This window comes from Microtus pennsylvanicus, chromosome 5, assembly GCF_037038515.1.
Source record: "Microtus pennsylvanicus isolate mMicPen1 chromosome 5, mMicPen1.hap1, whole genome shotgun sequence".
In the NCBI taxonomy this organism is placed as follows: Eukaryota; Metazoa; Chordata; class Mammalia; order Rodentia; family Cricetidae; genus Microtus; species Microtus pennsylvanicus.
In genome coordinates, this window is record NC_134583.1 from 118,457,892 (window position 1) to 118,483,434 (window position 25,543).

Below are 25,543 nucleotides of genomic sequence, written 5' to 3' on the forward strand. Positions count from 1 at the left end.
GTCACTTTGGTTTTTAAATTCTTTCAGCTCTGAGCTGTAAGACACTGGCAGTTCTTTGTTTCCCATTAACTGTAGGATAAAAAGGGTCTTTCATAGTTGAACTACATACACAACAATGAAAAACAGTTTTCTTTAGCTGAAAGATTAATATATATTTTTTGATTCAAGATGTGTGACAGGTTGCTATGTTTTGTTTTCTTAGTTTTATAAATGACCAAAAATGAAATGAGGTATAAGACTTACATTGTTAAACAAAATATGTCCAAATGTTCAATAAAGCAAAGAAATATTTTAAATATGCATGACTATGTGGTGCACAAATATATTTCTAGCCATTGGGACAATACAGCAAAAAATTATCAGTTTGAGGTCAACCTAAGCTACATAGTAAAACTTTGTTAAAAAATAAATATATTTCATGGGATATACAAACTATCCATAAGTCTTATATTTTTACCTGGTCACTAACATGAGAATGGACAGGTTGATGTGTTTTCTATCATCTCAAGATTAATCTACAGCTTCCCAAGAATTGTTACACATTATAAATATGTTTGTTTATTCTTCTTAGAAATACTTAGACTCCAATATGTACTGTTAAACTAGAAATTCAAATGGATACCTGTAAAGAAGGATAAGGGAAAAGAACATCTCCATTTTGACCTCAATCAGTAGGACAAAGTCTACTAGAGAGAGAGAGAGAGATTAAAGGTTACCTGACAGATCAGTCAATGATGTTTCAAAGAAGGACATGTTGAATGTGCAGGTAGTGTTATAAAAGCTCCATGCTGGCTGAGCACAGCTGTGTCAGAGAGAAGAATCTCCATGGATGCAGTTGTGTTCCTGGTGCTCAGCCTCTCCTGTCTCCTTCTCCTCTCAATATGGAGACAGAGCTCTGAGAGAGAAAAGCTCCCTCCTGGCCCCACTCCTCTCCCAGTTTTTGGCAACTTCTTCCAAATAGATGTGAAGAATTTCAGCCAGTGCTTGAGCAATGTAAGTATTCTTTGTGCTCCGCCAGTACCTTATAAAGAAGATAAACTGAAAGTTGCTTTAGATGAAAATCTAGTATTTGAGGTAATTTTGCTATAAATAATTACAAAGTAAAAATTCTTGCAAAGCATTGTGTACCTTATTACTTTATAGCTGATCATGGTCAGAAAATCAGTAACGAGTGAGGTTTCAGATGAAAGGATACTTACATCTTTTCATTGTATAAAAGAAGAAAAAAATCCCACAAAATTGCAAAGTTTGTAGATATTTCTTATCTTAACAAAAAAAAAAGCCCAACCTTTTCCATTATATTTGATTGAAGACCAATAGTGAGCAATGTTTTATTCAATAAGTCAGGTACAATTTTAGATATATGTTTTTACTCAAGTTATCTATTTGAAGCTTAACTTTAAAAACATAACTGATGCTTAATTTAACTATAGATCAATGGACATGGAATAACACAAGAAATGCAAGAATGAAGCTAAGACTTCAGCATATTGATGATATTTATATTCAGTGTTAATTTTTGAAAACCCTAAGTTTGGGGCTAAGAATTCTGCCATAGAATGAACTGTTGGTTTTTTTCCAGTGAATATTGCATGCCTATGATACAACTCCTGTGGTGTCCACTCTCTGTGATTTTAGTAACAGTATACCTAATCTGGCTGCTCAATAGAATCAAATGTGGCAACTTACAAATTACATTTCCAAACTAAATGGATCTCACCTTAAAGCTTTATTTATGCATCATTTTGTCTATTCCATTGTTCTACTTGTCTATTTTTTGTGAAGGTCCTACGGTTTTACCACTATAACTCTATAATATAATTTGCTGTCAGGTATTGTTTTAGCGCAAACAGTATTTTTACTCCTTAGGAGTGTCTTGACTATTCTTGGTCTTTTGTGCTCCCTATGAAGTCCTCTGTTGTTTTTCTAAACCTGTAAATATGGCATAAGAAATCTGATGTATAGGCATTAAATCTTTAATTATAGTAGTATGGTTTTAGTAGTTTGGGTATTTTGTTCTTGGCTTCCACCTCTGCTCTGGTCTTCTAACTACAGTGGACGGTGGTTGAGTAGAGGGTCTCCACATCTTTGGGCTGGAATTCTATAGGTCAGAGTGGAGTGGTCTTTGTTCAAACAGGGTCTTTATGCATGAGTTGGGGGACTGTGGCATGGGAAGAAGGATGGCAGGAGTGATTGTGGGTAAGGTGGGCAGGTACTGAGAGAGTGGGGGCAGACAGCATGCAGGTGTGTGTCCTACATGGAGTTCAGGTTGTCAGCATCCTGCTGAATGTTTTAGTGTGAAAATTCATTGTAATCTTTGTGTAACAACTACCTGAGCCTTGAATCATTACATAGTTCACTGTAGATGATCAATAACTGATATTCACCATTATGTTATATGAGTAGGCTTCAGAACCATGTGAAACCGAGATTTGCATAACTAAAGAATATTAAAATATAATGAGGGATAATATCAATAGGAATGAAGTTGACACCATGAAAATTAAAATGACCTTTTTTTTGCTAGTATTCACATGATTTTTTTCCTGTTTTCAGTTCTCAAAAGTCTATGGCCCAGTCTTCACCCTGTACTTGGGCATGAAGCCCACTGTGGTATTGCATGGGTATGAAGCAGTGAAGGAGGCTCTGATTGATCATGGGGAGGAGTTTGCTGGAAGAGGAAGCTCCCCAATGGCTGAAAGAGTTAGTAAAGGCCTTGGTAAGTAACTATACATGCTTATATGAGTGTTTCACAGTGTTTCTTGTGAAAGTGAAGACTGAGAGGAGGGGTGGGACCTCTTTCCTAGGTACCAGTTGGACCTCTGTTGTTTCCACCCATCAGATCTCTCATTTGTTCCTAGAATATTTTTCTTTTTTTATTTTACACTTTATTCTTTATTTTAACACTGATTAGTTACAGAACTGTCTCTTTACATAAGATATGACTTTTATTTTTTATATTTATTTTTATTTATTTTAGTTTTTTTCTTTTTAAAATTTATTTATTTATTAAAAATTTCCACCTCCTCTCCTCCTCCCATTTCCCTCCCACTCCCTCTCCCCCTCCCTCTCCAGTCCTAAGAGAAGTCTAGAATATTTTTCTAGTGTTTTACTGTTTCTTTAGGCCTTGTTTTTAGTAATGGAAACAGATGGAAAGAGACAAGGAGATTCTCACTCATGACTCTGCGGAATTTGGGCATGGGGAAAAGAAGCATTGAGGACCGCGTTCAAGAAGAAGCACAGTGTCTTGTGGAGGAACTGAGAAAAACCAATGGTAAGTGTAGGTGTATGCATCACATCTTAGTTTAGGTATGTGGATATGACATGTTAATCATATCCTATCTAAAATTTTCTTTGTTTCTAAATCAGAAACAACTGATATGCATTTCATGTTAATTTTCTTTTGAGCTGCATAATTGTGCATTTCCAGGAGCATAAGTGTACTTTGTCTTTGTGGATCATTTCACCACAGAATAATTGCTATTTATAATAGTGGCAGATGCCAGTCAGAGGATATTTGTTTTCATTTTATTGGATTACAGACATTTGAGCAAATTAACTGAACAGTACAGGGATTCTTCTAGGCTAATGTTTACAGTCCTAGGTAACACTGATACGATTTAAGGTTTTCAATTCTTAGCCAAGTACAATAGAATTTTCATCGATTATTTTTTCTATTATTGCATGATCTCAGAATTGTGTTGTGATTTGTTTAAAAATTATTTACTGCATTGAGAATCTTATATAATGTGTTTTCATCATGATCTCCAACCAACTCCTCTGAGACGCATACCCACTTTCCTATATACCCTACTTAATGTTTTCATTTAATATCTTACCAAATATGATTTGTGCTTGGCATGTAAGATTTTTGTAAGAAAATTTTCATTAGTTCTTTCAGAATTAGGTACTTGTTAAAAAATATGTTTTAATTGAAATAGAATACCATTAATTCTTTTTCTTTTCTACTTCTATCACTTCCCAGATACCCTCTCTTGTCCCTTCTCATGCCCTTCCTACTATATAGTTGATAGCCTTTTCTCCTTTGATTAGTATTTTATATATGTATGTCCTTGTACACATATGTACACAACCTCTTCAGTACTCTTTGTTGTAAGATATCATATATATGATTTCAGGGTTGACTACTCTGCACTTGGACAACCAGTAAGACAGCTTAACCATTGGAAAGGATAGTTATCCTTACCCCAGCAGTCATTAGTTGTATGAAGTTCCCTGTCTAGGGTTTGGACTCTGAAATTTTTCCCTTTCCACATTAGCACATCTACTGATTTTGCCATTTTTTTGCAGTATTGTTTTAAAGTCATTTCTAAGAGGGACTGTTTTCTACTAGACTTCTTGATATTCTGATTCTTCCAATCTTTCTGCCTCCTCTTCTGTGATGTTTCCTGAGTCACAGATGCAGGAGTTGTGATGCATTTGTATCTGTTAAGGGTAGGATTCCCACAATCAGTTAGTATCTGCATTGTATCCAATTGTGGCTTTTTTCTAATGATCTCTATTTGCTGTAAAAAGAAGTTGTTGTTTTTTTTAATAGGGGGTGGTAGCTACATTTACCTATAAATAAAAGGATATGATTTAGAATGTAGTAAAGAATTATGCTGGTCAAGCTGACTAGGTAGTAGTTTTTTTTATCAGGCCCATCACCTTACTAGCCCTACAGAATTGTCCCATTTTTATTATATTCTAGTCATGCTTTCCCCTCTAATTTTTCTCATAGATACCTACTTTTCTTCATAACAATTTTTTTGTATATTTCCTCCAAAGGCCAATTTGTGATGTTCAAATATTATTCTGTGTGTGGTCTTCCAACAAAGCATGGCCAATTTATCAGGGGCTACTCTCTTAGAGAAAATTGACCCTTCCTCTTCCAGAAGCTACTAATTGACAATAACTCATCCATTAACGTAGAATATTATGTCTAAATTCTATCTCCATGCAAGGATGATTTTTGGGATTTGGCTTGCACAAATATTGGGCATACTGTCATATTTCCTGTGAGTCTAATCATGCATCTGGCCCGCTGTGCCCAGAAGACACCATTTCCTCATAGTTATCCACCACTTCTGGCTCTTAAGCTCTTTCTGCCCCCTTTTATTCAAGGATCTTTGCCTTTTTCTTTCCCTTCTTTCATTTTGATCCCCAAGGTTTAGGAAGAAGCAGTGAGACATAGATTTCCCATTTATGCCCATAATACCATAGTCTTTTTCCTCTGTGCCTTAAATAGCTGTGGGTCTCTGTGCTAAACATCATCTACCACAAATAAGTTTCTCTAATATAGATTAAGAGAGGCATTGATCAATAGATATAGCAAGAATTTATTTGGAGTTAATACTATGCCCATTAAGCAGAGTGATAGTAGCAGATTCCCCCAGAAGTTGATGATATTTCTAGGCAGAAGATCTTGACCAGATAATAGTGATGATTATGGAATTTATATCCTGGCACAGGCCTTTATCCAAAAGAGAATGCTGTTTGTAACTTCCATGATGATCAATCTCACTGTGCACCAGTTGATCTGCCTTGCCAGCCAAGTTGTTATTGTAACTATGAGTTTATATCTGGGTGATCTTGATCACTACTTTTCTTTCTTGGTAGCCCACAAAGCACCTTCCAGCATTATGGGTGCTAGCCTATATAAAACATTTGAGAAATCTCAAATTAATAACTTAGTGATGCATATATAAAGTCTTCAAAAATGACCAAATAATAACATAAGAAGTAGGTAGTAAGAAGGCTGGATGTGGTGGTACATACTTTTAAACCTAGCACTCAGGAGTCAGAGATAGGTATATGTTTGTGAGTTTGAGGTTGGACATGACTAGATCATAAGTTCCTGGACAAATCAGTGCTGCTTTGAGTCACAGTTTCTCTGTGTACCCTTGGCTTTCCTGGAGCTAGCTATGTAGACCAGGCTGGCCTCAAACTCACAGAAATTCATCTGCCTCTGTCTTCTGGGTACTGGGATTAAAGGTATGTGTCACCACTGCCCAACCTAAAATTCAAGCAATCTCAAGGATGGACTAAAAAGTTATGTCCCACCAAACTGAAAAATATGAAATAAACAGATATGTTTCTAGCCTGCCAAATCCAAATCAAGGTAAAATAAATAATTCAAATAGACTTGTAACATTCAATGATAAAGAAGCAGAAATTGAAAATCTCTCAACTGCAATATGCCAGGACAAGGTGGATTCAGTGCATAATTCTATCAGATTTTCCAAAAGGAACCAAAACCTATACTCCTCAAATTATTGGATAAAATAGAAAACGATGAAGTGTTTCTAAAAATCTTTTTACAATGTTGGTATTTCCCTGGTAACAAAAGTAGGCAAAGCATAAAAGAAAAGAACAGGATTAAGATACACATCCCCCACACACAGAGGAGAGAGAGAGAGAGATAGCAAAAAGGAAAAAATTATAGGCTGACATCTCTGATGAACATGGAGAAATTTATTTTTTCAATAAAATATTTGTAACCAAATTCATATTGCATGAAAGTGATTATGCACTGTGATGTAATTGGATTCATCCCAGAGTTTCAGGAATTGTTCAACATATATAAATCATTAAATGTAAACAGCTTCACTATTTTTATATCATCGCACTTACTGTTTTGAATTGCATCTATCGAAACACATATGATAGCACAAATCTGCAAGATGCACAAAGAGAACAAGGAAATTATTTCTTAATTAAGTTATGTCTTTAAAAAATGAACTGCTATTGTTAACCTTTTGATTCTGTTTTTAATCCTGACAGTCACCTATGCTCAAGTTCAACATTTTGTGTATTTTTGTAGAAAATGAACCCTTTTCTTTTGCTACCGCTATAAATGCTACTTTAGAAGTTTCTTTCCTGTAAAAAAAAAAAAATCTGATTACCTATTTTATTTTTAAGGACTTTAAGGTTTTTTTTTTCAAATAAAGTCAAAGAAAAGGCTAAAAATCAAATTTAATCTGTGAACAGCTTGCATACACATAAGAAATGTCGCAATCTTTTACCCTTCGATGTTTTTTACTCAAATAAAACATTTCCTAATATCATAAGATATAGTCATGTTTTTAAACCCTGGCATAGCCACAACACTATCAAGGAGTTTCCTATATTTAAATGTTTCATAATTTATTCAAAACACTTATTTTATGTGATCCTTATGTGGGGTCTACACATATAAATTTTGAATCAGTTTGAATTGAAAGTGTATTCATCATTTGAGCAAAGCAAACTCACTATAGAGAAGACATCAGAAAAAGCTGTTCTGAGAGCTGGAGTGAGATGGCTTATCACTTGAGAGAGATTGCTTCTTTAAAGAAGCAACAATGGGTTCCCAATGCTCATATCAGGTAACTCGATGAGATCCAACATGCTCTCCTAGACTACCTAGATGTACATCACACACACACACACACACACACACACACACACACACACACACCTCTGAAAACATTTACACAAATAAAAATAGGCCTAAATATGAAATTTCCTTGTAATTTTTGACCTGTAATATCATATACCTATGTGTTACAAAAATTTTAAGCATTATATCAGCATCTTTAATAATGGTGATTTTGGGAAATGTTTACAAATCTACAAACCACACTTATGCCTAGATATGCTATGTAGTTTTGTTGAACATAATCATTCTTTCTTTCTTTCTTTTGTTACTTTTTTTAAATTTATTTATTTATTAAGGATTTCTGCCTCCTCCCCGCCACCGCCTCCCATTTCCCTCCCCCTTCCCCGATCAAGTCCCCCTCCCTCATCTGCTCGAAGAGCAATCAGGGTTCCCTGACCTGTGGGAAGCCCAAGGAGTGCCCACCTCTATCCAGGTCCAGTAAGGTGAGCATCCAAACTGCCTAGGCTCCCCCAAAGCCAGTACGTGCAGTAGGATCAAAAACCCACTGCGATTGTTCTTGAGTTCTCAGTATTCCTCATTGTCCACTATGTTCAGCTAGTCCGGATTTATCCCATGCTTTTTCAGACCCAGGCCAGCTGGCCTTGGTAAAAACTAACCATTATTGTCACTAATACGTATACAGTGTGAGCTTCATATAGACATTTTGTCACTAATACGTATAGAGTGTGAGCTTCAGATAGACATTTTGTCACTAATACGTATACAGTGTGAGCTTCAGATAGACATTTTGTCACTAATATGTATACAGTGTGAGCTTCATATAGACATTTTGCAGAAATGTACCGTGTGCTTCGAACATGCCTCCCTATCATCCACGCTTCTGGAAGCTCCATTTCCATTTGTCCTCTTGCAGCCTACCCAAGACTTCTTTGTTAGAATTAAAAAGATTGTTTATTTTTATTTTATGTGTATAAATGTTTGCCTGCATATACACGTGTGCACCACTTTTGTACCTGGTGCCACAGAAGAAAGAAAATTGTATCATGTTCCTCTGGAACTGGGGTTACAGTAAGTTATGAGCCACCAGGAGGCTGCTCAGAACTGAACTTTGGTTCTCTAAAACAGCCGCAAGTACTTTGAATGCAGAGCTCTCTGTCTAGCACTGACCTTGTTATACTTTGTGTCTATTTTTCAAGGACTGCATTTACTTCCTCTGGAGGAAATGTTTTGTTTTAAATGATGAGATGGAAAGGGGGAAGTCTCTATCACTGCCTTATATTGTTTCCCCCTCTTGAAATCTAACTGTAAAAAGAATGCTTTCATCCACATAGAAGTGGCTATTCTTGAGGTTACAAATTATTCTTATGTAACTAGGAGGAAGTCTCCCATGCTTTTTTTTTCTTCTAATACCAGAACTCACCTGCAGTGGGGTTCCTCCTTCCTAGGATCAATACTTGCTTCTTTGGTTTACTCACTGTGGCTGAAGATCTTCCAGGTGTACACTCTTCTACATTCATCTGAGTGTTACATGGAAACTAGACATTCTAGTAAGAAGCAGTTCTGTTCAGAATACTAGAAATACTAGGTTTACAAAATCTTTTGTTTTCTTTCAAATACCATATAGTTAAAAGTATAAGAATTGGTGCAATAGATATGAGCTGTTCTTATTTAGCTACTGAGGATGAGGCCACCTCAAATTTAAGATTAAAGTGGTATATTGATTCTACATATAATGAATGCTTAGTTGTTAGAAAAATTGTAGATAGGATATGGTTTAAAACTTCTAAAGACTCTTTACCTGTTAGCAAAGCCAAAACTTCTTCTTTGTCTATTTTAATAATATTTTTCCAATTGCTTCTTCAGGTTTACCGTGTGACCCCACGTTCATCTTGAGCTGTGCTCCTTGCAATGTCATCTGCTCCACTGTTTTCCAGAATCGTTTTGATTATAAAGATCAGAATTTTCTTAACTTGATGGGAAAAGTGAATGAGAATGTCAGGATTCTGAGCTCCCCCTGGATGCAGGTGAAGTCAAGATCTTTTTTTTCTGAGAACAGATTCATAGTCTTTCATTCTCAAAGGTCAAATTCAATATGGACCAAAAATTGAGGTTATTAGACACCACAGTTCTGAATAATATATTAAGGAAAGAATATCTGGAAGGCAGGTCTTAGTCTTTAGCAAAACTGAAAGGCGATTTTCAGGTCGGCTTGAGACTGCTAGTTCCATATTCATTGATTTTCCAGTTGATGTCCACAGAGCTGTGTGTACAAAGTCTCGCACTCACATCTACAAGTGAGGTCAGTTGTTCATAGGACCTTCTTCCACGCATAATTCTTATCTTTTCGATTATTAAACACATCCTCATCATACTACTAGGCAGGAATATTTTAGTTTAGAAAGAATATTCCCTTAAATGGAAAAGAATATTTATGACAATGAAATCTGCCAGGAAACACTGAGTAGTTTCAGTGGCTTGATGTGTCTGCTGGAATCCTAGTTAACAAATAAACAGGTAGAAATGAGGAGTCATTTGATGCTCTGTGACCCACATACATATTCTCAGAATTGTCCTATGCTAAACTGGCATCTCCTAACTCTCCATAAAGAATGACAGTGATTAGGGCTGCCCCAGTGAGACAAGGCGCCAAGCAGTCAGACACAGCTATGGTGAGCAAATGTACGGTGTGATATGGGAAAGACAGAGATAGAACGGCTCAGTACAGATGGAGAAAGACCCATCTGAAGAAGTGAAACAGGGAGGAGTGGGCTGAGGTGGGTGGCTTGGTTGCCACACAGAGCCATGGTGATGTCTGGAACTTGGCTGCAGACAGGGTCCATATTTGAGTATATGGACCTGTTGCTGTCATGGTCTGTGTTGATGTCCATAGCTTCTGATAGCACATATGGCCAAGCAGAAAGGGCTGTAGATCAGGTCACTCACTGGCTGAAACCCTAGGAAAAGTGGGCCCTGCACCTCTTTTGGGTTCCACAGTGGTGCTAATACTGCTGATAGTGATGCAAGTGTGCCAACCCTAAGAATGTGAGGTTGGGGATTCTGACCCTGGCCCTCATCTGCCAAATGGTGGCATGGACGTGAGAGAGATACCCCGTACTTAGTGTGGCAGGTGAGAGAGCTGGTCCAGAGGTCATAAGAGCTGGAAAGCTGCCCGTGCCCCTACTATCAGCAGAACTCAGAAGAACAGACCCTATACCTTGCCTGGACAGTACAGAAGAGTTGAACATTGCACACAGGGGTGTAGGTGAGTCAACCACGAATTATGAGTGTGAGAGAGCTGGCCTTACTACTTGTATGTCATTTATTGGTGTGGTTGGGGAGGTATGTCCCCTTTACCATTAAACCCCTTACGCCTGAGGCAGATGAGGGAGATGAAACCCCCTGCCCTTATCAGATTCAGCACTCATTAAACAGGCCCTACTCCTAGCCTGGGCAGCACAGTAGAGTGGACCCTGTGGGTAGAGGCACAGGTGAGCTGGCCCTGAGGTTATGAGAGTGGAATAACTGACCACACCTACAAATATGCCATGTGGTGGTAAGACTGAGAGAAAGACGGCCTCCTCCCCTTGCCACTGCCCCCTGTGGTGTGCGAGGGACCTGAAACTCCTTTTTACCAACTTCAGCAACTGAGAAAGCTGGGCCTGTACCTCCATGGGCATTACAGCTGACTAGACCCTATTGACCCTACTGACCCTATTAATTGGGATGGTGGGCTGCATATGAACCAGCTTAGAAAATGTGAGCATAGGAGATCTGGCCCTCCCCTCATCTGTCTTATGATGGTATGTGTTGGGGAGAGATTGTCTCTCCTCTTTTGTAGCTTGTGGCGGGTTGCAGGGCTGACCTCGAGGTCATAAGAGAGGGAGACTTGATCCTGCACTTTACCATTTGCGGCACGTGGAAGAATGGCCTCTGTACTTTGCATGGGTAACCCAGTAGATCTTACCCTGAGGTGTGGGAGAGATAATTCTGTGGCCACGAAAGAAGCTCATCGCTATTAGGGGTGAACCTGCCAGGTGTGCCAAAGAGCTCACCCTGGTTGTGAAGATAGGGGGAGACCTGGAGGGCTGGCCAACACTGCAACTGTGTAGGGCCAGAGCAAGGGTTATGAAATGATTCACCTTAGCATCCACCCCATATGTGATCTGCTGGAGCATGAGAAGGGTTGGTACTGCAGAACCAGGGCTCCAAGATCTTCACAGTTCAGGGCAGTGATGAGATACCCAAGATTTATATTATATTATACTTCAGACTTGTAGAAAATAAGTGGTATAAGTCATTAGTCAGTTTTCAAAGTAATATTTACACTAAAGGGATTTATGAATGTTGAAACTTGATTATGATCTTTGATCATTCAGGAAGGTCTCCCCCGCCCCCAAATCTCTATGCTATTACAGGGAATTGTTTCTGTGATAAACACCTCCTTCTTTTATTGGACATTATTTTTCATTTGTGTCTGAATCTATAAACCCAAGTTGGTCTTGCTGTATATTATGGGTATGTGTATTTCCTCATCTCTGTTTCTTCAAAAAAAATTCTTTGGAAAGGGTTGGAGAGATGAAGCAGTGGTTAAGAATATGTGTTGATCTTCCAAAGGACTAGAGTAGAGCCCAATTTAAGCACCCATGTTAGGTGTCCCAAAACCATTATCACATCAGATTGGATCTGATATCTGTGACTTCCAAGGCACCCACACACACCTGTCACACACATGGATGCATACACACACCACACATAAGAATAAAAGTAAAACAGTATACCTTAACAAAAGTTTCTCTGTCTGATTTTGTAGGTCTGCAATAATTTCCCTTCACTAATTGACTATTGTCCAGGAAGTCATCGCACAATACCAAAAAATATTAATTATATCAGAAGTTACCTTTTGGAAAAAATTAAAGAACATCAGGAATCATTGAATGTTGCAAACCCTCGAGACTTTATTGATTATTACCTGACTAAACTAAAGCAGGTAAAATATTAATATAAATTTGTGTATTTGCCTGAATATTGTGGTTTGTGGAACACTGAAATGTTTGTCAGAGATGCTTTAAGTCAGGATTATTTGAAAAACAGTTTTAGTATTTATTATGTGTTGGGATGCACCATATGATTACTGATAATATAGAGGGAATTTGTTAACTAAAACATATTGGCTCTGTTCTTTAAAAATTGTAACTGAGGAGAAGAAGGATACAAAGGGAAGGTAAGCTGGGAAAGAATCCTAATCAAGTAGAAAATAACCAACTATCATGGCAGTGGGAATACTGGCACCATAAATTCACATGTTGTGTGCTTAGAATTCCTGCATGTCTAGTGAACTAAAATAGATCTGGCCATATCGTTACTTTAAAAGGATAGATACAGGAGTTAGTTTCAGAAGGATTGAGTGATGTAAAGAGAAGTATGTGGTGGGAAGAGAAGGTGTATGGAAGAATGAGGCTTTGAGTACAAGTTCAAGTTAATTTTCACCCAAAGGGGTTGAGAATTGGTATCTACTGGGTATCCTGACAGCATGAACTGCATTGGCATTTTGTAATTTATTCAAAAGATAATTTTTCATTGAATTTCTTCAGAACTCAAAAAAACCAGTTGACTCTAGATGTTTGGGTTTGGTTGTGGGCGTTGATTTTACTGCACTGATCTTAGATTGTCTTTTGCTAGAGGTTCACACTTCTGAGTTCTTCGTTACTGCAAGTGCGTAGCAATAATTAATATTCTGGAATCTGCATCACCCAATGTTTCTATTTTCTTTTGAAAGACTGTTTTATCTATTTTGTGCCTTTTTTGCTTGGTTTTGTATTTGTTTGTTTTTTCAAGAAAAGATTTCTTTGTGTAACAATCCTGGCTGTCCTGGAACTAGATTTGTAGACCACGCAGGACTCAAACTCAGTGAGATCTGCCTGTTTTTGACTTCAAAGTGCTCAGATTGAAGGCATACACCACCACTGCCAAGCTCATTTGTGCCTTTTTAATATATATATTTTATAAGATATAGTTCACAAAGTTAGTCCACTAAGTATAAAGTGATATCTCAGAGCTGTAGTCATATTTCCCTTACATTATGGTGATATTTTATGTGATTTCAAAGCACTGCAGCTACCAGCTCCTTTTTGTTGGAAAGCAATCCCTTACTATGACAAAACATACCACACCCACTACTGATCACTCCGCTCCCTTCACACCATCTTTAGCAATTGTTAGTGTGGTTTCTGTATGTACAGACTTTCTGTGATGAACGGATCATTTAAACTGACTCAGTATATGTGGCTTCCAATTTCTGTTTTCTTGCACTTGCTTGGAATCTTAAACATTTTTTTAAGTTCATTTTTTTCAGTACTTCCTCCATCTTTTGCAGCAAACTTCATTTTCATGCATTAATAACACAATGTACTTATTCCTCCTGATGGATATGTTTCTTATGTTCTACCTAGGGCTACTCTAAGCTATATATGTGAACATATGCAGACACATTCTCTGTTTATATTCCCAGGACTGGGGCATCTGAGTCAAATGATAATACCTTTCTTTATGTTTTTCTTTTTGAGATCCTGTTTAGAAATTCACATTAATACAGTATTTTATGTCTTTGAGATCCTCTATTCACCAAATAGCTGCCAAAAGTTTTAATTTTGAAACTTAATTATTAACAATGATTCAGTTAGTATGAAGTGGTACCTCCGGGCAGATTCAAGAGGTATCTCCTAAACAGACAGTGAATATGGACATCTTTTTATGTGATGTTTTGCCTTTCAGGGTCTTCAGAAAAATTTTATTCTAATATTTTGCCCATTAGACTCCTTTCTGTGTGGAGCTAAGAAATTATGCATGTATCTAGATATAAACCTTTCCAAAGAAATTACAAGGAAACATATTTCCATCCTGTGGGTTGTCATCTGCATATTCTTAGCTATGTCTTGAGTGCATCAGCATTTTGTTGTGGATGAAATCTGGTTTATCTGGATTTTGACACTTTGTTCTGTAATCCATAAGTCCAAGTCACAGGGAATGAAGCTTATCCCTATTTTATATTTCCAGTGTTCTTCTTTTTATGTAGTTCTACCATCATCTGGTGAAGACTCTTCCTTTAGATGAAGCAATCTTGGAACTCAGTTGTAAAAATATTGACCATAGATGTTTAGGTTCACCCCTGGTTATCAAAGCTCTATTGGTATTGATATTGATTTGTGTGTCAATACTTCACTTCTTTCATTACTGTAGCTCTGACAGAAGATATTTAAATTGTTTTTTATGTTTGATACATTTATTTAATTTTATTTTTGCAATATTCCATTAATCATTTGAGAATTTTTTTTTTTTTTTGGTTTTTCTAGACAGGGTCTCTCTGTAGCCTTGGAGCCTGTCCTGGAACTAGCTCTTGTAGACCAGGTTGACCTCGAACTCACAGTTATCTACCTGCCTCTGCCTCCCGAGTGCTGGGATTAAAGACGTGCGCCACCACAGCCCAGGGTTCATTTGAGAATTAATGTGATATAATTTAAACACAAGCCTCAATTTTCGTTACCCTCCTATTCATCCTCTTAATTCTTCTTTCCAAACTTTGTGATTTCTTTCTTTCCCTCTTTTCACCATTGGGTCTCATCATTGTAAGAAACTGACTACTTCTTCCCAGGATCTAATCAGCTAGAGGTGGGGTTTCATATTTTTTCCCCACCCCAACTTTGTATTGGGTTTTTATCTGATGAAACTTCCACAGTTTTTGTGAGACTGTCACAGTCACTGTGAGTTTTCTTGTTCTTCTGTCCTTTTGTGTCCAGAAACCACTGGTTCCTTGATGTTATTGATCACAGATGGCTCTTACAACATTCCTGCCTCCTCTTCCACAAAGATCCTTAAACCTGGGGAGGAGTGTGTTATGATTTAGGGGTGCTCAAGTCAGAGTGCTTTATTCTGTGTACATTGAACAGTTGACTGTCTCTGTATTAATTGTCATCTCCTACAAGTAAAAGTTTCTCTGATGAAAAGTATGAAAGTTCTGATTTATGGATGCAGAAGTCTTATTATAAAAAGTAACTTGCACATATATAAAACATCTTGTCAAATCAACTAGACCCAATGTCTACATGACTCAATAAACTTCTATACAGTTAGAATGACCATTTGGAATGGATGTTAAGGAGTTTTACTTTAAATTTTACACTTTTAGTAGTAAATGCATAAACTTGTATAAAACTGCAGAGTATGTAATGAGATGTGCCGATAAAGATTTATTACATTATTGCATTAAATTATTCGCAGACAAACCACAATCAACACTCAGAATTTACACTTGAAAATTTGGTAACGACTGTGAGTGACCTGTTTGGTGCTGGGACAGAGACAACAAGCACAACACTGAGATACGCTTTGCTGCTCCTGCTGAAGCACCCTGATGTCACAGGTGAGGACACAGGTGGTGACCACAGTGTTCCTATAAGATGCTGGAAAGACTCTGCTAGTGCCCTGAGTGTTGTTTTTATTACAGAAGTCTCAGTCCTTCACCTTCTATTCCACTCAATGGCTGTAATGAACAACATGATTAGAGAAATAGACTGTAAGAGAAACAATCAAAGTCTGGTCAGTATCTGAGATTTCTGGATGATAAATTCTAACAGGCACAGCCAATATCCATTGTACTATAGATACACATTTTCTTAAGTCATGTCACAGGTCAGCTAAACCTTTCAGTTTCCTTCCCTCGTTCTGATGAATCTAACTTTGGAATGGAGAAAACTCACCTCACTGAAACATAAGTAGAATACCTAGGATTTACTAAGTCTGGCTGGGATAATGTGTATTCTGAGAAGAATTCAAAACATTTAGACTCTCTAGAAACATTTTTGAACAATGCAGAAATGTACATTAAGGACTTTTCTTACTTGAGAAGTCTATTTCCTTAAACCTATGTTGAACAATGATTTATTTTCAAATGTATCAATAGTGTTTTCTTTTACAGCATAACTTAAAACTGATCGAGTGGTCCAGTATATAAAACACACTCTTTCTCCTGTGGCCAATGAATACTACAAAATAAAAGCACAAACATAAATCATATTTTTTAGTATAGGAAGAAAAAACAATAAGCAGTTAAGAAGGCTTCAACAAAGTTCTGGAATAATAACATTAGGAATGAGGAAATCATAGAGCAGGAAAGATGTTGAAACATAAATGTTAGATGAACATCATGCATGTGGTAAGACAGACAAGCTGTGTATCTCTATCTACAGACCTGTGAAGAATCTGGTTCCAAAGCAATAGAAGCTTAAATAGGGAACAAATTTGTATACAGGATTTTGACCTTGCTAAAGCTCCCTTCCTATTCCCATTCAGCATGTGGCCCCTGTGTCCAGGAACATAAAATTCTTCTTTTGTTTTTTTTTTTTTTTTTTTTTTTTTTTTTTTTAAATTTATTTATTTATTATGTGTACAGCATTCCTTCCATGTGTGCCCCGCATGCCAGAAGGGGGCGCCAGGTCTCATTATAGATGGCTATGAGCCACCATGTGGTTGCTGGGAATCGAACTCAGGACCTCTGGAAGATCAGTTAGTGCTCTTAACCACTGAGCCATCTCTCCAGCCCTCTTCTTTTGTTTTTTAATGCTTTTTGAGACAGGGTTTCTCTGCAGTTTTGGAGTCTGTCCAGGAACTAGCTTTTATAGACCAGGCTGGCCTTGATCTCACAGTAATTTACCTGCTCCTTCCTCTCGAGGACTGGGATAAAAGGCATGTGCCTCCACTGCCCAGCAGAAAATAATATTCAAAGAAACTGAGTTAAAGAAGCCCTTTACCTGAAACATTGATGATAGACATGGAATGACCAATACATTGGGATGAAAACAGAGGCCAGCAACATTTGATTCCCAAAATTCTGGATCTCAGAGCCTGTTCTCTGTCTTGTTCCATGAATGTGTGCAGCGGGGTCAGTTCTCTAGATGAAAGAACTAAATCGGAACTCCTTATTTCACCACCATAATAGAAAGTATTTCCCATGTATTAATCAGAATGGATTCAAAACATCCACCCAAGAGACAGACTCACAGTGTTCTCAGAACTTAATAGAAGAATAGAACCCTTCATGGAGATCCCTGAGTCACATGTAAACTATCCTCATCCAGGCTACACCAGAAATCTCAAGATCAGCTGGCTTCTTATGTGTTTATAAAATAAAAGGCAGATGAGACATCCACATTAGTCATAATTTTAATCTAATTTTACATCATTTCATGAAATTTGTGAGAACATTTTACATCCTATTGTCTGAAGTAAAGCCACAACAAGTTATGGGCTCTAGTAGCATCAATAGCACTTGTGGGAGGGTGAGAGTATCATAGAGGTTGCTGGGTACCAGTCCTGGGAAGCTTCAAATTCAATATTTACCATGTGGGTGATGTAGGTGTGAAAAGAAAAAGGGAATGAAAAAGAAACAATCTGTAGCCGAATGCTCCTTTTAATTGAGACTATATTCCCAGCATTTAGAATTATTTACTTAAATTTCCAGCACAATTATAACTCAAAAAATGGAAAATTACAAATGAAAATGTAGCCATTAATCTAAAAGACTGCTAATAATGGAAAATAATCATAATTTTCATGATGATAAATATTTATGTAATTACAATTAATCTAACAATGAATGTTTGTATAGCAAAGTATTATAAGCCAATTTTCTGTTTTTCCCCTTTTTTGTAAATGGATTTTTTTTACATAATATATCAGAATTATGGTTTCTCCTCCCTCTACTCTTTCCTGTTTCTCTCCACATAAAAATACCTTTTTTGTGCCTCTCTGTGGAAAACAAGAAGGCTTCTATACAATAATAAATAATGTAAGAAAATGTGATAAATATAGTATGACACAGCAAAAAAATAGCACATTGGAATTGGACAAAACAAAGGAACAGAACATAGGGGAAGGCCAGGAAACATAAACCCATTCATTTGGACATCTAGGAAGCCCATAAAAACACACCTTTGGCACAATGTCAGGCCATACACAGCGCAATGTGGGTGTTCCAAAATAAGTATAAGTGTGCATTTTTATTTATGGATAAAAGTATTTATACCTCTATTCATACAGAAATGTGTGTTGTAGATTTATAACACTGTCATTCTATAAGATACTATGATAGACCAGGATATGTTTATTATTTAGGAGCCATACCAGGAAATAAAGTATTAGTAATTAAAATATGAAATAAAAAATATAGAAGTCAGATACTAAATCTGGATTTAAATACAATAGTCTGTTACAACCACATACTAAAGCATGTACATTTATGAATATGTGTGTGCTGCATGTGTACAATTTGAAAGATTTTTCAGTTTTGTTCCCACACTCAGGAAAGAACAGTTCAACATCTTTAGCTACTTCTGAAATATATTCATATTTGTAAAATGAATGTTTCTTATATATCCACATAGCACAACATATGTTTGACTTTTATGCATTGGAAATGAAATTTCAGTTACATCTCGCCATCTACACACACACATTCATATACATGCTTCCCCTTGCCCCTCACTTCATTAATAATAGCATACTGGACCCTCATGAAACTGAAAGCTTCTTCATGGCAAAGACAACATCATTAGGACAAAATAACAGGCTAAAGAATGGGGAAATATTTTTATCAACTACACATCCAATATAGGAGTAGAATCCAAAATATATAAAGAATTCAAAAATAAGATATCAAGAAAACAAATAACCCAATTAATAAATGGGGTACAGATCTAAGCAAAGAATTCTCAAAAGATAAATTTCAAATGTCTGAGAGAAACTTAAATGTTCACAAACCTTAGTCATCATGGAAAATGCAAAATCCAATCTTCTTTGAGATTTCACCCTACACCCATTGGAATGGCGAAAATCAATTTTTAAAAAGTGACAGCTTATGCTGGAAAAGTTGTGGATAAAAGGGAGCACTTATGCATTTTTTGGAGAAGAGCAAATCTATATAACCACTGTAGATATTAGTGTGACAGTATGCCAGGAAGAAAGAAAAAAATCTACCTCAAGATACACCTATGTTACTCTTGGGCATAAACTTAACAGTTGTTTTATCCTATCACAGAAACACTTGCTCAACCATGTTCATTGCTGCTTTGTTCATAAAAGCTAGAAAATTGAAAATGAATTAGATGTACCTAAACAGAATAGATTTTTTTTAATGTAGCACATTTATACAATCGAATATTAGCTCAATCATTCAAGAAGAATTAAATCGTGAAATTCTCATGAAATGGAGGGAACTAGAAAAAATCACCCTCCGTGATATAATCCAAACCCACAAAGACAATTATATGTATTTACTTAAATTTAGATATAGCTGTTAAATCAATGATAACCAAGCTACAATCTGTAGAACCACAGACATTAGATGTAAAGAAGGGACAAAGGAAGACAGATCTTTTTAGGAAAGGGACAGAGAATAGATAGTTATGGATTACTGGGGTGCCTGAATCAAGGCCTTAAGTGTGGAGGAGAGGCAGGAATGAGGGAGGAAAACCAGAGAGAGACTGGAGGAAACATATAAAATTCTACTGTTCTCCCCTTTGTCACTGTAACCAACTAGCTAAAGTCCAGGAAGAGATTGATCGTGTGGTTGGCAAAAACCGCAGCCCCTGCATGCAGGACAGGAGCCACATGCCCTATACAGATGCCGTGATTCATGAGGTCCAGAGATTCATCAACCTCCTTCCTAACAGCCTGCCCCATGCAGTGACCTGTGACATTAAATTCAGGAACTACCTCATCCCCAAGGTGAGTTGTCTCTTCCCTGCTCCACCTCAGTGCTCTTGATGCTCACAGGTTCACAGTGTTATCCAGTGTTATCTGAGTTATCTGGTGCTGCTGGTGGTTTACCCTGTTTCGTAGTCAGAGGAGCAGCTCTACTGCAGGTGCAGATAGAACTGGTAACGACACTTCCACATTTGCTCTGTCTTCCAAATACTGTCTGACAACGCCGAGGGATTTTTCAACATTTTGTCGGTTTTCCAAAAGTCTTTCCTGGATTTTTATCATTAGGAAAAAAATCCTTAAATTGGGAAGAATTGATAGCATGGAACGTCAACTCATCAATAAGGTTATGCCAATCAATCATTTATTTGTGGTGTTTATTTTTCTGTCTTGTTTCTTTTCATTTATGCAGTCTGTGAATATCTTATTAGAGGTTTTCTGAACATTGAATATCTTTTCTCTAGCACCGCCTCTGCTATTCTTTCCATTTGCTTAATGGAAACAATTTATGTAATCACTTTGTTGGCCTTGTTCTTATCTGAACATGTGAATTTTATTATTTCTAACGATGTTTATATAAACATATCCTGAAATTGAAAGTGTTATGTGGGCTAATAGTTTTCTATTTACTTTTCATATTCCTGTGTTCTTACTTTCTCCTCAGTATGATGAATTGCAGGATAGTGATGAACAGACATGTTTGCAATGGGTATCACTTGTCTCATTTCTGATTAGGATGAAGGATAGTGACTTTAGTATCTCTATCTATGTGAGGTTTTATACTGATAGTTGTGTAGAGCAGATGAAAAATTTTGGTCTGATTTATTTAAGTGTGTAAGAGATACTTTATTATGGAGCCAATTAGGCATGAGCATGACCTAGGAAGACAGATTTTTACTTTGAGATGAATTTTATCACAAAAGTCTGTTCCTTATTTTCAAAATTTTCCTCTATACGTTTTATGGTTATATATTGCTTATTCATGATCACTGACTATATATGTTTTAGCACATTCATATTGGATTTCTCCACTACATGTTCCCTATTATTTCTATTTTAAGAAAATTCTGTTCATAGTTTTTTTTTCCAAAATCTTGTTAGAGTTTTTATATTAAAAGCAAGCTGTTTGCTTAAAAAATATTTTAAAATCTTCACTGATGTGGTTATGTTTGTACTTATTTCATTTCTGTGGCCACTTAGTGCTACTTTGAAGACACCAAAAACTGCAGATGAAAAACACAAAATTTTATAGCAATAACTCATTCACAAAGGTTGAATTTACTTTTTCTGGGAAGTCTTGTATTTTAGGGAATGGGCAAACTATATTGTTAAGGTTCCAGTTACTAACATCATGTGGCAATGGTAGAACTTACTTTGCCAGGTGGCAGTGGGTCTTGCTGTGTGGTGACAGACTTAGTATATGGGTTAGGCTGTCATCCTGCTTCATTCAGCTAAAGGATTCTCCTGAGGGAAGACTGTTGAGGTCTGTGACCAATATGCAAACGTTTTTTATGTTATGTCCTTAGGGACAACTAAATAATAAGTAGAACAAAGGGCAAACTAGAAACGGCCTATCTCCTCGTAACTTCCTTGTGTTTAAATCCTAGTTTGAGGTGAGTGTTGTATCAGCTAAACTTATATCCTGTCATCTCTCTCCTGAAGGTTTATGATATGAGTGGTCTCTTATGGATCTAGTGAAATAGAATATTTCATTCTTGTTCTTTGTGAAACAACTTGGTGGTTTCACAGCTGATTTTACCTTCCTACAAATATATAAATGATTTTTTTAGATCAGAATGGAGGCACTGATCTCAGCAGAACTAACAGATATGAAGAAATCAATGATTTTTGCCGTAATGGTTTTCAAAGATTTCAGACTTCCTAGGCCAAGAAGATTATGCTGCCCCTTAAGAAACTCTCATTGCAGCAGAGAAACAGTCACAGACAACATGTGAAGAAATGATTATAAATATACTAAGCTCAATGCCTATTGAAACTAGAACTTAATTTTCACATAATTTACTATATCAATAATATTCTTTTAAGTTTCACAATTTTAAAATACAGTTAAACTGCATTCTAATATGTGTGGCAGGCAGCCTTGCAAAATATTTGTAGACCACATTCCTAAAAAGTTTGAAATGATATAATGTTAGTTTGTGTCCTGGTTAAAGAGAACTTGCCAGCACCACCTCCCAGTAATTTCTGTGTAGCTCCAGAAGTTTTATTGAGTAAGCTGTTACCGGATCATCTTACCTTTATCATATTTTGTTTTATTTTATTGTTTCCCTTTCCTCTCCATTCCATTCCTCCATTTCCTTCTCTCAAAGTGTTCTCATCCTTTATTTTTGACACATATACATACATATGTTCATTTCTGTGTTTGTGCCTGTGCTTTCATATAGATAGATTATATACAAGACTACACATGTCTACTCTGGCACATAGCCCTGAAGTTACTTTCTTCTAATATAAAAACAGAGATAAATAGATAAATTCTATAAATGAGAGAAAAAGGAGACGCATTCATCTTTCCAAATCTTCCCTATTGTACATAACGAATGGCCTCCTATTCTGTTCAAAGCACTCAATAAATTATTCCACTTGGAAAATAATTTATATTAGGTGTATGTAGAAAGATGTGATGAGCTAGAGCAGCCAGTGGTCAGAGAAGAATGAGTTAAATCTGAAGAAAAGGAAGAAGAGACTCAGAAGTTTGACTTCAAGCACTCATGTGAAATGTCACTGAAGGCATGTTAGCCACACGATTGTGCCTGACCTCACACTCCTCCCTGCTACTTAACTGCCCTACGTGTTGAAATGTCCCTACTGTTCTTTGCACTTCATCCCTGCTATGGAGCAGAAGGTGAACTAGGTCATTTTCCTGATTTGTCTTAGTTCTATGATTTCTTTTTAACTTTATTTGTTTCTGTGTGTTGTTACAGGGAACAACAGTAATAGCATCACTGTCATCAGTGCTGAATGACAGCAAGGAATTCCCCAACCCAGAGATATTTGACCCTGGCCACTTTCTAGATAAGAATGGAAACTTTAGGAAAAGTGACTACTTCGTGCCATTTTCAACAGGTAATAGAAATTCATTTCCATGGATCCAGGGACACAAGGATCTGTGGAGACTTACATAGTGGCCCCCTAATGGCCAGTGATCAGGAGTATGACTTTCAGTGTTTATGCATGTCATGATAAAGAGATTTCTTCTCTGTCAGGCTATGAAAGTGAGGTTTTGAGGGTTCGTCCATTGTTCACAATTGAGAAAATTAGAGTGTAGGGCATTCGTATTCTTTATTTAGCTTACATCACAGAAATACCAAAGAAAGCAAAGGCCATTCACAGTTCACTAACTCACCGTAAAAACTGCGAGATCATAGTTTATATTCAGGTCTTTTTTGCTAACTCACTCTTTCATGCTCAACTATACAATTACAAGTCTCCAAAAATACTGGAAAGTACCAGAAAGCCCCAGGTGTAAACACATGAATGAATAATCATTATTAAAATTCAGCTGGACTAGGACAATGAGAAAGACCCCCAGATCTCTGGGTTATTGGGGATATAATCAGCATATTTATCTCTCCAACCTTACATATTAATGCAAAAATGGAGCAATATCCTAATAAATTACTTTCTAGTTTCCTCAAAATTAGTAGAGAATTAAAAGAAGAAATCACTTATCATTAAAAAACAGTTCATGAACTCCTAGATCAGAGCATTTTTACTCAGTTCAGCATTCCAGAAATGCTAAGATCATCATGAGATGATGGAGATATTGTAGATGTTGTAGAACAGTCTGCAAAGATAATCAGGAATCCTGTTTCTTCTCATTTAGGATAAGAGTAATGTATATTGGGTCTACACCTCCCGTGTGTATTCTGCTTTGAATGTGCAGCTTCTGTCGTTTGCTTTGCTATTTTTGATAATTAACATAGAATCCCTATTCCTCAGTCTCCAAGGCAGTCTGATTACAGATGTGAACAACCACACTAACATAAAAAATATTTTTGAACAGTGTATTTAATAGTATAAGTTCATTGAGAATCAAATTTGTTCTATGTTTTTCTATTTGACTCATTACGTGTCCTTTCATGTAGCCATTCATCTACCCATGCATCCAATAATTTACCCTTCATTTATAGACTCTTGTGTCAGTTACAAGTGCAGTGATTATCACATTTACAAATGAAAATAGTAATCTTTGGTTTTTCCCCCTTTAGGAAAACGGATTTGTGCAGGAGAGGGCCTGGCACGAATGGAGCTGTTCCTATTTCTCACCACCATTTTACAGAACTTTAAGTTGAAATCTCTAGTTAGTGCTAAGGACATTGATACAACCCCAGTGGTCAGTGGATTTGCCTCTCTGCCACCTCCTTACCAGCTCTGCTTCATTCCTGTCTAAAGAAGACCTGACCTTATGGACCATGTTGTGTTGTTTTCTACATTTTCACTCTAGACCATCATCCATTTCTTTATCCATCAGGGACAAGATGTCCTTCCCCTCTTTCATGTATAACCATTTGTCAAGACCCAGGAAGCACCTGTTAATCATTTTGCAGTTTATGGAATTACTGCACAAATATACTGCTATTTTCTATTCTCTGCAAGTATGTTATTACCCTTGTGCTAATGTGTATCTCGTCTTCAGTTAAAATAGAACTTCACTGTAAATTAACTAATATAATAAAAGAATTCATAGTCATTTTTCTTCTGCATGTTTTCATTAATAAATATATTTAATTTGTGTACCTGTTCTTAGACCTGATTACAGTTTAGGTAAGAAACAAAAGAAAATAGAGTTTCTAACACATCAGGTTATTGCACATATTGTGAAGCTTGGAGAATACAAGAGAGTGCTAGAGAGATATTTCACTCACTAACTTGCTTGCCACACAAACCTGAGTACCAAAATCCAATATCTGAAATTATATATATATGGGCCAGGCATGGTGGTATGTGCTTGTTATACCAACACTAGGCTAACACTAGGAAGACAGAACAAGAGATCCTGGGAGCTTGTAGACATCTAATCCAGCCTAATTAGTGTTCTATGTTTCCCAGTGATATACACTATCTCTAAAAATAATCTTGACATCTCCCAAGAAACAACACACAAGGGTCACCACTGATTTCCACATATGTGTATGTACATACATACATACATACATACATACATACATATATACATATATCTGATTATACACACACATCCACATACATACATATAAAACAGAATGTGAATAGGAAGGTTGTACCAAAGCTCTTTGGCTGAGCTTACTTTGAGTCACTGGAAGTTTTTATATTTGAAACAAATAAAAGATAAGTCACAGGGAGGAATGCACCTGCATGGTCAGGTCATGCCCTGCTTTGCTAGTTAGTGTCAATACAAGGTAAAAT

The 25,543-nt window shown here is 36.7% G+C and overlaps 1 protein-coding gene across 1 annotated transcript; it reads left to right on the forward strand.

Moving 5' to 3' along the window:
- The first annotated feature begins 777 nt into the window (after window positions 1-777).
- On the forward strand, window positions 778-24,848 carry LOC142850434 (cytochrome P450 2C25-like). Its single transcript, XM_075973982.1, has 9 exons — window positions 778-993; window positions 2,557-2,719; window positions 3,125-3,274; window positions 9,245-9,405; window positions 12,192-12,368; window positions 15,656-15,797; window positions 19,971-20,158; window positions 23,080-23,221; window positions 24,367-24,848. Exons 1-9 carry the CDS (start codon window positions 826-828, stop codon window positions 24,546-24,548), a joined length of 1,473 nt encoding a protein of 490 aa, XP_075830097.1. The 5' UTR covers window positions 778-825; the 3' UTR covers window positions 24,549-24,848.
- The last annotated feature ends 695 nt before the right edge of the window (window positions 24,849-25,543 follow it).